Consider the following 12,736-nt stretch of genomic DNA (forward strand, 5'->3'; position numbering starts at 1 on the left):
ATCAGGAAAAAAATGTTCTCCAACAGACTCTCTGGCTCTCCAAATTGGATAGTTGGCTATTCCTGAACTTCCGCTATCCAAACATGGATAGGCTGCACCGCTCGCCATTCGGCATCCGCGCGCGCTCTCAAAGCCTTCCCGCGCGTGAGGCGCCTCCTTCCCGCGCGAACTCGACCACGCCGCACGCGTCTTCAGTTTTCTCTGCCACGGCCCTTGCGCCCGTTCCCCAACCAAGCACGCACCTTCAGCTTCCTCCGCCATATCCCTGCCGCCGCGACCACGTGGTCCGGCACCTGTGTGCGGGTACGGCAACCTGGCCGCCCGGGCATCTTCTCCGGTGGCCAGGCCCGTCCCATGGGGGAGGGCAGGCAGTGCGACGCCCGGGGGCCCATGGCACTAGGGGCCCATGAGTATAGCGCTAGGGGCCCATGAGTATACGTATATGTAGTACATGTATTTGGCTCCATGTGGTCACGTCCAGTTCAGTCTGTGGCTCTGCGCGGCAACCCTTTCCTACTCGTGACTCCGCGTCAAAGCATGCATGCTGTTGCGCCGTGGCGGCTGTTCCGGCGTTCCCAAATCCTGAAATCCCAATTTCCGTAATCTGGAATCCCGTGATCCCAGCAGGCGCCCACTAACCCAGCTGCGCTGCAGTCCCTTCATCCCTGTCCCCGACTCTCTGCGGTAAGTGATTATGGTTTCAGTTCATCAGTATTTATTGTTTATTCGATCTAAAAACTTCAGTTTCTTTTTTACCTTGCAATCCAATACATACAGGCATCAAGTGATAGTGCAGCGAATTGTTGATCTATTAGTTTAATTATTTAATTCATCAAGGAACTTATGGACATGCCACAGGCAGCAGGCTGCCCATAATTTATTTTAAATTTTAAGTCATTTCATGTTACTGTGATTTCACCGTTCTTTAAGCTTTTTTGATGTATTGTCATTTTTTAACGAACTATATTTTGCGAGTTAACTCTTATAACCAGTAGTACTATATAGTTCAATCTCGTGATATTAAAATATTAGATTGCCGGGACTTCATTGTCTTGCTTGCCCAAGGGCCCTAGAAATTGTTGGGACGGCCCTGCCGGTGGCCCAGTTCACCGGCGGTTCCATGGCTCAAGGAAGCTAGGACTCTGTTGGTTGTGAGGGCCATGTGGATCTAGGATGGTTGGAGAACAGAGAGGTTGGATTGATGCGGCGTCGAGTGATTCCTCCCACTGACTATTGTAGCAAACTGAGATTATTGATTGTGCAAACTGCAGTGTACTTATATGAAGCAAACTGAGAGATTTTTTTTGAGTAAAATTCTTGCTGCTTTGCAGCTATTCCATCCTCCTGATAGCAATGGGCAATGACAGATTTTTTTTAAGTAAGATTCTTCCTGCTTTGCGGCTAGTCCATCCTCCTGATAGCAATGGCAATGGCAGATTTTTTTTAAAAAAAATTAATATTCCTGTTGCTTTGCAACTATTCCATCCTCCTGATTAATCTTTGGAAATAAATCTTCTATGGTTCTATGCATTGACCTATAGCATGGAAAGTTCAGGTCAGTTCAGTAACTCACTGAGCAGCAGTGCGAGCCTATATCTGACATTTGTGTTATCTGATTCATTGTGTTCTGAAATGTTATAGGAGTCTTGGCAGTACTCTGCGGCAGTAGAAAGCTCTATACTTGTGGCAGTTAGTTGATAGTGAATGCATAGTACATCGCCAACCATAGAATTTTAAAAACCAAATGATTAATCTTTGTTATTTGCTATCACAGGTGCCATGGATTCAGGGGGATATTTCACTGGCCTGATGACAAATGGCTTTGGTCTTCCTGGTCAGTTTGAAAATCAACCTGCTCAGGAAGTAGTAGCACAAGATGAGGTTGAAGCAATAGGGAAAGGAATTCCGAAAAGAACAAAAAAATTCACAATTGATGAGGATGAACAACTTGTCAAATCGTGGCTAAACGTGAGTTTGGATCCAGTGAAAGGTGTGGACCAATCACGTACCACATATTGGAAACGAATACATGCACATTTCCATGCCCACAAGGATTTCTCGTCTGATCGCTCGCAAGGCTCTCTGATGAACCGTTGGTCTGGTATACAGCACGATGTGAACCTCTTTGCGGGTTGTCTTTCCAAGATTGAGGGCAGAAATCAAAGTGGAGTGACCATCGATGACAAGGTTTGACGACACACCTTTCCCTTTCCAATTGTATATGATTTCGATGCATCTTACACATTCATCTTTGTCCACTATGTAGCAAGCAGATGCATTGAAAATGTTTATTAAAGAAGACATGCAGCATAGGCAATTTCCATACATGCATTGCTGGAAATTATTAAAAGGCCAAGCTAAGTGGGTAGATAGGCAAAAGCAGATGGAAACCCAGAAGCCAATCAGTAAAAAGCAGAAGGTTTCAGCCAATTCAAGTTGTACATCGGCTCCTCCTTTGCTGCCCACTGCTACTGTTGATGAGAATCAGCATTCTAATAGTGCACTTCAGAGACCTCCAGGGCAAAAGAAGGAGAAGCAGAAATTACGGCAACATTCTAGCATCGAAGCATTGTATTATCTTTTGGCAAAAAAGAAGAAGCTGATGCAGAGAAGGAGTTGAAGAAAGAGGAGCGGTACAAGAAAGCCTTCGCCTAAAATAGTTCGCCCCATACATAGGGTTATCTGAGAAATAGTCTTGAAAAAGTTTGGAGTGCCCGGACTGCCTATCACCGATTCAATACGCGATGTCCGTCAATAGAAACTCGGTGATATGGTTGCTTCTCATTGGCCTCTGCTACTATGTGTGCAGCAGCAACATATAAATCATCCTCATCCTCCCAAGATGATGACTCAAGCACTTCATTGAACATTGTATCATAGAATTCATCTTTAGAATCCATTGTTGACACACCTTGAGCTGTTGGGTAGGAGGACAAATTCTCTAATCAACCGAGATAATTATCTGTGTCAATTTACAAGATTATGGCCAAATTAAGCAAACCACCTACACGGCTCAGCAGGCTGCCGTGATGCCCTTCAAGACGTGCGGCCGGCAATGGTCGGCCCCTGCGTGCCCTGATGGTTGGGCGACTCTGCCCCTTGTGGCCTGGTGGACGTGAGCGTTGATGATGCCCGGGCAGCCGGCAACCAGCGGACGGGATCAGGATGGAGTTCCAGGCGGCCGGCCCCTGCTGCGGAACTTGAGTTCGAGACGGCGCCTGCAATGATCCAAAAAGAGAGCGGACGGGATCGGGATGGGTGACGTGGCAAGTTTAAATATAGAGAGTCTCAATTTAGATAGTCTGTTGAAGTAGTCTATTTTTTGAAGGAGTAGTTCATTTTACAAAATACCAAAATCACTAAATTTAGATATTCCTTTCGGCTAATCTGTTGGAGATGCTGTTAGAACGTTATAGAGACGGTTTGCGTTTTACCTGTCCCAGTACCTACTTTTACCTGCTCTTACTTAAGTTGCATTCATCGATCATGATGCGCTATCGGTTGCATTTATTTATCATACATTCATGGTGCGTTATCTTGAAAGTTTACCAGACATGAACATACCGAAATTTATCTACTTCAGAAATTTGATTCTGGTATCATTTAAACCAATATAGTAGTAGCATATGTTGAACGGTAGCTCTGGGTCTGACATCTGAAATCTGAATGAGGTTTTTTGTTCAACTTCAGAAGTGAAGAAAGTGGCATAGGACAACCAGATGGAATGGAAGTGAACAACGTGGATAAATTACAGTTATAACAGGCATACTCTGGTGCGTTCAGTGCATGCAAATTGTTAATCACATAGGTCGGAGCCAGGGATCAGGGATGTGTTCCCTTTTCATTGAGAACCGAATGATATTTTCAGCCGGAGATGTGTCGGCGGCACGAAAACTACCAATTCCCAACCGGAACTTGTGCTTGTACATTTGTACTATACAGTGTTTAGCATATATACACAGGTCTAGCAGGTGTTTCAGCCTCCATTGCAAGTCCGCATCAGCAGCGCAATTTTCAAGTGGAGTATCAGCAGCGGCCACAAATGCAACAGGTGGAAAACCACCACCACCACCAGCAGCAGCAGCAAAAGCCACAGGAGCTGCAGCAAAAACCAAAAGAGAAACAGCACCAGCAGCAGAAGCCACAGGAGACGCATCATCAGCACATTCAAAATCAACAAGAGCCGCAGGAGCCGGAAGAAATGTGGCAAAGCCAGAAAAGGAGAAGACAAAACAAGAATCGCAAGAGGAAACAGCGCAGGCAGAAACTGCAGCAACAAAATAAACGCCCAAGGCTACCTCCATATGTCAGGCCAGGAATTAGCAAATGAACACCATGTTGCGAAAAGAACTGTTGACACGTATAACGAATGAACACAAAGCCACTTACATACCGAACCAATACCGGGCTATTTCATATAACTTCTACACTAGCTATTTCATATAACTTCTACGCTTCACCGTAGTTTCACAACGTCAGGGTGGGATAGGACGGAGGATGAAGGGCAAAGGGATTAAATGGAGGACCCATATACTGAGGTGATCTGAATTGCGGTGCGAATGGTCTTCCTTGAGCTATAGGCCAACCTGACTGGGCAGGGTAATTCTGAACTCCAGGCATAGCGGCGTAAGGTGGATGCCCAAAGTATTAGATCTGAGCTACATTCAGAACCAGAGGAACAGCAGGTGTTGGTAGCTTAAGGGTAGCTGGCCTTGGCAGTTTCATATGCTGCTGCTGCTGCTGCTCCGTCACTTGCGCCTTATTTTCTTGTTGATGCAGCTGATGTTGCTTTCCTTGAATTAACTTGTTTTCATTCTGTTCCTGCTGCTGCTGGTTGTCTTGTGCTTCGTCATGGTGCTCCTGCTCCTCTTTCTTGCGCTTCCTCTTCCTCTTTTTATGTTTCGTTGGCTGCTGTGAATCCCATGTCGAGGGCATTGAGGGATTTGCTGACCTTTGTTCCTTTTTATATTCACTCATCAAATAATTAATTTCTGCTATGATAGCACTGCGTTGCCTAGAATCAGCAAGTTTCTGCTCAGCTAGGTGATGTGCAATCCATAGTTCCTTTGGTATAGCCAAGTTCTGCACATAGGCAAGATCCAAAAACCTTTCAGCTAACAAACAACAAATTTGAGTACCCACCTCTTGGTGGGGTGGAGTTTTTTGACTCCACCCTGGATTGAAATCTAGACACCATATCTATGTCAATATGTGTGAGTACGTTCCCCATTTACCAGTGGTATATGGCTTTCTAGGGGTGTGAATCAGATAGGTGGCACACTCATGTGCCAGGCAAGTGTGCTAGTGCAGAATGTGTATGTGCTTTCTTACTTACTTCACTGTAAATGTGAAAAGGAAACAAAAGACAGAAAGAAATATAGTTGATAAGAAAGCAGCTTTATCGGATCAATATACATTTATATCTACAACAGAACTTGTTCCACAATCTGTAGTAAAACCACAATGCTATAAGTTATGATTAAGGTGATCACTGAAAGAACCCGGTTTCTATGTCCACCAGGATGAGCATCATCCTGGACTGGACATCCTGGTCTTCATCGTAGGAGGGAAACAGAGTCGTCATCGTCTCGATCCCCACCCACGCCTCTTCCGTACGTCCCGACCCCCCGCCCGCCCAATGTGCCGCATGCACAGTGCCTCCCTCCCTCACCATGGATCCTGCTCCCCCACCTCCTCCATTGCCCTCCACCACGGACGGCACTAACCACTTCGAGCACAATGCCCCCGCCTCCATGCCTGCCCAACCACTGTCCACCACCGTCTCGCGTTTCCGCCCACTACCGGGCCGGCGAACTACCTGCAACCCTCAGCCATACCTCTACAGATGGAGGCCACCAAGATCCCCAAAACCAAAACCTCGTACCCCAACCTGAAACTATAACCTGCCAGAGTTATTGGAGATCACCAGACATGGAAAAGAATGAAATCAGCATCCCGGAGGAGGTATGCATTCCCACCCTAAAAAAATTGTCAATAGATGAATAGCGGCCTCAAATTTCTCTCCGTCAGAACAAATTTTGACGTTACAGCATAATGGCCTGGATGTCCAGGGTTTGTGCTACCCTGGGCACCATATAATTCCTGTCAGTGAAATACTTGATTTTAGTGTCACAAGGGCTAGCTCATACCAAGGACTTGTGTGTTTCATTCTTTCTAAATATCTCCACAGAAGTCGTCTGCTTGGCCTTCTCAATGTATCCCTTCAGAAGAGAAAATGGAGGATACTTGTCCTCCAAATTTAAAATTTGTACCAAATGAAAAACTTCGAGATGCTGCCCATTTCCAATCATATAGTCAATTAAATCTGCAGAAAAGATGAAGGCAAAAGGAAACATTAATAAGAAGGCGAACCCTTGCATTGCGAATGAGGTACAGACATGGAGATGAGTGCCTACATTTCTGTCAAAATCAAACTGAAAATGTAAAGAAGATAGAGGCCAATGTATGAAGTCTAGCTGCGTATGAAAACAGTGAAAAAAGTTCAAATAATGGCTCAGCAATAAACATACAAAAATGCATTACAGCTACAGACCAGGCAATCAACTGATGTACATACTTGATATACTAAGCAAACTAGGGTTTCTATCGAAATTTAAAAGTATATCCATATAAACCTACCACTTCGGTTGATATCAGTTATCACGTGAGATCCAATAATGAACAGTTTTTTTTTTTTTTTTTTTTTTTTGCGAGTAGCAATAATGAACAGAATTGCCATTTTGGTCACAGGATTCAGACTCTTTCACAGATTGTATTGACAAATGACAGGCTAGCAGCAAAGGAAAGCATGTAAGCACACCTTCACGGAACAGTCTCATGAAGGCACAACACTAAAGAACAACACGGTGAACATAATTGGTGGTGCTTTCTTGAGCAACTTTTTGTTGATGTCCCACATTAGTGACAACTGACAACACCCTGTTCGCTTGAGCTTATCAGCCATGGAACAGTGTTTTTCTCTCACAACAAATCAGCTTCAGCCGCACAGTTCTTCAATACCATCATTTGATGCATATTGTATACATTATACACTGATCTTTGATACTTACATTGACTATTGAACATAGTGAAAAACAAAATATCAATTGGGAATAAACAAAAACTCCCCTAGCAGCCTTGCACATCCACGTACATGTCCAACAATCAGCACTCTTATTTTAATGAAAACTTAGGAATTAAAAAACTAATTTCTTTGGCGTTTGATGTGAAAGTCTGGGCCAAAGGATCAGAATGGTTGAGGCCCACCACCTGGTGGTGTCTGAGATGCTGCTGTCAATGGTGAGCCAAAGGTGCTGTGTCTAGAAAGTAGAAACAAAGAATGTGTGGAGACTAGAAACTTTTACAGTAGTAAATAGTTTAATAACTGTTAAATCTTAGTTATGAATAGTTACATAGCATTGGAGCGTTGCAGCCAGAGATCAAACACTTGCATGATCAAGCAGGTATCACTCAGGAATACATGTTAATCGATTGGGCAAAGAAGGATACATAGCACCAGGTGCAACAAACATGTATGAGTTGTGTCAAATGGTCCTTTGTCTGCATCTTTTGTACCTTTGCTACTTAAACTATCTGCTACCAAACTTTCAAGAAAGTCAAATAGGGAAAATTTCGCATACCATTGATTAGTACAAAATCAAAAGATGGATCAGAATAGTTCCCTGTTTCCTACAAATATGATTTCTTTTATTCGGCTATATAGTTTTTAGGTGTACATCTACAATATTCTACCGTGTGGCTACGCAGTAGAAGATAAAAAAACTAACATGCTTGACCCATAAGAAAACTCTGGATGACATGATCAGATAGTAAGCCTTTCCAAAACTAGTCACACTGCATTATATCCACTATGGACGAATAACCTGCCTGCAAGAGGTGTTTCTCATGCCTTTGCAGGAATGTGGTCTTCTATAATCAAGCTTTTATGGTGCTATAAATGACATAAGAAAATTGTAACAGCACTTTAAATCAACCTAGTTTATGAAACATTATTGACAATAACCAGAACACCATAGGCACGATCAAACACATAGATTGAGCAGAATTGCAGAAAAAAAAATATAACTATGAACGGAGATAGCTCCATACCTGTGGCCCTGTCTGCAAGCCCAAGACCCTTGCAAAGCTTCACAGTGTTGTTCTTCTGACCGCCTCTTCGTCGGCATCCCGCTTGCGCTTGTTATCCTCACAGCCCTCTTTATCTTCCTTGGCTTGATTGCCAATGTTGTCGTCGGCCTCCTTCATCTGCTTGTCGTTCTCTTCCTCCTCCTCTTCTATCTCCTTCTCCTTCTCCTCCTCCTCCTCCTCCTCTTCCTCCTCCACCTCCTCTTCCTCTTCTTCTTCCTCCACCACCTCCTCTTCCTCTTCTTCCTCCACCTCTTCTTCTTCTTCTTCCTCCACCACCACCTCCTCCTCTTCTTCCTCCACCTCTTCTTCTTCCACCTCGTTAGCCCCTTCCTTATTCTTACTAGTGCTGCCTGGGCGCGCGGCCTCGAGCGCCCGGAGCTGGCGGAACCGGCGCGAGATGGAGGATTGGACGGAGGAGACGTGCGCGTCGAGGTCCTCCCACGTGAAGGGGAGCGGGTAGGGCGAGCAGGCGGCGAGGCTATCGAAGGCCTCGCGCAGGGCGTCCTTCTTGGCAGGGAGCTCGGCGATGGCCGCCTCAAGGTCCTCCATCGGCATCATCGCCGGCGCCGCCGTCCCCATGGCTGGGTCGGAACCGGCTGCGAGGGGGAGTGAGGCAATTTACACTTTACAGCATCAAAGGCTCAACCCTAGCGCAGCAGCCGTCGACGAGGCACCAGCTGGCAGCTGCAGGCAGGCGACGTCAGCGCGGCAGCGCTTGGGCCCTCTGCCCGGCGGAATTGGATCTAGAGTACTTTATTGGTTGCTTTGACCACCGTTTCCCCACGATTTTGCTCTTGTTTTTCAGTAACTTTTATCTTTCTCCAATTTTGTAGCTATATACTTTCGTTATTTATTTCGATTAATTAAACGATGGAAAAGATAGCATCTTTTAAATTATGAGCAAATATATCGTTAACAAGATGTGCCGCTGGTCTGCGTGATCACTCGAGTGACCCGCGGCTCCAAGACTTATTTAACAAAATCTATAATTCTAATATCTAATTCGGTGGTACAGCGGACCCACCAGCACAAACAAGCCCGGATGCCTCCATGGCCCCGTTCGTGTACCCTTGATCTACTTTTTTTTTTTATCCGGAACAGCGTTTTTTTCTCACAAATTTTTTCAGATTCATTCAGATTCCTCCAAAATTCCTCCGAGCGAACAGGGCCCATAGGCTTACTTTATTATTTCTCTCCAACCTTATTCTCTCATCTCACTTTTCCACCACCGCCCATCCTCGTTGTATGACCTTGTATGGATAGTCAAGGCATCCACATCGCCGTTCGTCGCTGCTGAGCCGATTTCTTAGCTTCTCACGCGGGAGCTGTGGCTGCCTTCCGTAGCTAGTGTGGCTGAGTGAGCTTCGCCCCGCCTCTACCTATGGTCATACACAGGGGAGCTCCACTCGATGCACCCCGACCAAGCTCGTCACCGGCGATGGCTTCCACGCTGGCCGGTTCAACCACCACGCGTAAGCCTGGGCAAAAATAACCGAGAACCGAGAACCGAACCGAAATAACCATAATCGAAACCGAACTGACCGAAACCGAATATTTCGGTTCCTATTTCGGTTCTCAATTTTAAGTAACCGAAATAAGTCAGGTTAATTCGGTTCTTGAGCTCGATTAACCGAAAGAACCGAAGTAACCGATGAGGCCCAGTAATCAGAAAGAAAAGCACAGCCCAACAGACCTTGTTATATATACAACCTCTCCAAACCCTAATCAACTTTACTCCACTGCTCAGTCTTCCCTCAGTCCCTCCCGGCCGCCATTAGAGGCCCACCAACTCCCTCCCAATTGTGGCAGAACCGTCCGAAATAATACACCTTTAGAGACGCTTGCCTTGCACTAGACACTAAGCACCTCGAAAGCAAACTACATCGGACGATTCCGTCGAGCATACCCCAAGGGAGAACTCGAACAATCCATGTTTTTCCTCCAGGATCTAATAATGAGAACGGGTTTACAATACTTAGTCCATTTCATACATCAAGAGTTCTCAGAAATACATTATTACAATACCAAGTTCAGAGTGCGGAATTTAAACAACAGAATTACAATAACATCTAATGATAAGATACAAGGATTCGTCTGTATCCACCAGAAGAATCCTCCACATAACAGCTACTCCTCAAGCTGCACCCGCAACAGGGGTAAATAAACCCTGAGTATATATTGTACTCGCAAGACTTACTCGACTAGTAGGAATAATTTTCCGGCTCCAAAGGATGTGATAAGCTTTATGGTTTGTTGGGTTTTCTTTTTGCAAAAAGCAACACTAGTAGTGAATCCTCATGTATGTGTTTTATTAGCAGTCATGATTAGTTCATTAGCTAACTATACTATGTAAGCACCTGTTCTACTTTCAAGCAAGCGTTGAGCAATCAGATCTATTTCACCACCTTTCATCTTTTAGTTTTTACTATGGTGCTAGATCGTAGACAAGTCATACCGTATTACACGGTGATTCACAAACCAATATAGCCCAGCTGGGTACCCTAAAACACATGCCTCGCTTGTACCCCAGGCACAAGCAGGACCAACCCACCACTCTCCTGTCAAGGGGTCTAGGTCTCCGTCTAAACTTGGATTCCAAGCCCCACACCTGAGTCCCAAACTCAGTGTGGTGCTTAGACCTCCACCATCCCTGCCTCCAATCAGTCGGTCCGGAAAGAGCCAGTACTCACGATAAGAGAGCAACAAGCCTCCCCTGCTCTCATAACAAGTATGTGCTTAGGATAATAAGTTCGTGACCTGACTAGAATCTAATGCAATGGTCGGTCCTTAACCGACACGGACAGAGAAAACAGTGTAACCAAGCTATGCCCCGATGGCCGCGGGACACAACCTTTTACACCCACCAATACCCGTACCATATCCCTGCCCATTCTCCATTTCCTTTCACCATTTTATCATGAGAGTGATAATAATAATCACCTATTGTGAGTAGCGACATGTTACTCATGCTACCGAAAAACCTAAGCATAGCAACTACTTGACCTAAGCTAGTAGGACTCATAGGTAGGTATATCTATGCATGTAGTTTCAATATAAATCCTGTAACGTAAATGCACATCACACACACATATATCTAGTGATCATTTAAAATAAGGGTTATGTACCGGGGCTTGCCTTATGCAGGCAGGGTGTCAACTTAGTCAGTTAGTGGCGGCTCTAGGACCTCCTCCTACATGAGGATCTCCTCCTCATACTCCTCGATTACCTCCTCAAACTCGTGATCTCCGATGGTCACGATCTCCGCCAACTCATTCTCTACATGCATGCGATGATGATGCAACACTTAGCATTTCGACAACAGGAACTCTTAAAATAAGAATACACTACTTGACCTAAGCTAGTAGGACTCATAGGTAGGTATATCTATGCATGTAGTTTCAATATAAATTCTGTAACGTAAATGCACATCACACACACATATATCTAGTGATCATTTAAAATAAGGGTTATGTACTGGGGCTTGCCTTGCGCAGGCAGGGTGTCAACTCAGTCAGTTAGTGGTGGCTCTGGGACCTCCTCCTATATGAGGATCTCCTCCTCGTACTCCTCGATCACCTCCTCAAACTCGTGATCTCCGATGGTCAAGATCTCTGCCAACTCATTCTCTACATGCATGCGATGATGATGCAACACTTAGCATTTCGACAACAGGAACTCTTAAAATAAGAATACACATGGTAAACTACTAAACTAGCTCTATTGACTCAAATACTAAGCTAACTATCATCTTCATCAAGTAAAGTGTTGGGTTCAACTAACAAACACCCAGCTTTACAAATGAAAGATATATCTCTATTTCTACTAATGATTTAATGTATATTTGAAACAAAGAGCATTTAACTACCCTTATGTTAAGTTTATTCTAAAGCTACAAAAATTATAGTAAGCACATAATAATACAATGAACCTACTATAAAAATTTTAGGGTTTTTGCTATCACCAATCTACCATAAAAATTCCTACAATATTTAACCTAATCATATTAAGCACTCTCAAATGATTTAATAGCTACTGGTATCAACAAGCCCATATATGAATTAAATACACTAACAAATAGAGCACAATTTTAGAAACTCAACAAAATTGGTTTCACAATTTTTGGATACCTACATGATTTTATATGATTTATCAAAGTTCAGCTCAGAAATACAAATGAAAAACTATTTCTATTCTCCACGAAAAAGCTAAACTGATTTTAGCCCAACGTGGCCCACGCGGCGCAACGCTCGCGTGCGCGAGCACGCGGTGGCCCACAGGCAAGGCGTGGCCCACGTGCGGAGGTGGCCCACGGTGAGGAAGCCCACGCGCACTGGCACTCTTGCAAAAACGCCCTTGCGTTATCAAAAAATAGTGTGAACACTACACGTACTATTTCTATAGACAACGACTTTGTAACGGAACCCTCAGATCTTCTCCTCTTTACAACGGCAAGGCCCTTGACCATCCCTGTGTACTCCAGCGTGGTGAGCGGTGGCACTAGCGCTTACACCAGCCACATAGGACCCACACTGGCCTATCTACGAGGCCGACGCTCACCTAGGGTTCGACGCGGGACAATGGGCGGCGG

General features: G+C 44.8%; 1 protein-coding gene and 2 pseudogenes across 1 annotated transcript; 1 reads left to right on the top strand and 2 right to left on the bottom strand.

The window, feature by feature from the left end:
• The first annotated feature begins 1,745 nt into the window (after positions 1-1,745).
• On the top strand, positions 1,746-2,663 carry LOC136494903 (glutathione S-transferase T3-like; annotated as a pseudogene).
• A 1,461-nt stretch (positions 2,664-4,124) lies between these two features.
• LOC136463955 (uncharacterized) lies at positions 4,125-6,839 on the bottom strand (annotated as a pseudogene).
• On the bottom strand, positions 5,987-8,855 carry LOC136494913 (acidic leucine-rich nuclear phosphoprotein 32-related protein 2-like). Its single transcript, XM_066491087.1, has 2 exons — positions 8,110-8,855; positions 5,987-6,325 (listed from the first exon to the last, which is right to left on the bottom strand). The coding sequence occupies exon 1, from the start codon at positions 8,725-8,727 to the stop codon at positions 8,149-8,151; it is 579 nt and encodes a 192-aa protein (XP_066347184.1). The 5' UTR covers positions 8,728-8,855; the 3' UTR covers positions 5,987-6,325; positions 8,110-8,148.
• Positions 8,856-12,736: the final 3,881 nt, after the last annotated feature.

This window comes from Miscanthus floridulus, chromosome 1, assembly GCF_019320115.1.
Source record: "Miscanthus floridulus cultivar M001 chromosome 1, ASM1932011v1, whole genome shotgun sequence".
Classification (NCBI taxonomy): domain Eukaryota; kingdom Viridiplantae; phylum Streptophyta; class Magnoliopsida; order Poales; family Poaceae; genus Miscanthus; species Miscanthus floridulus.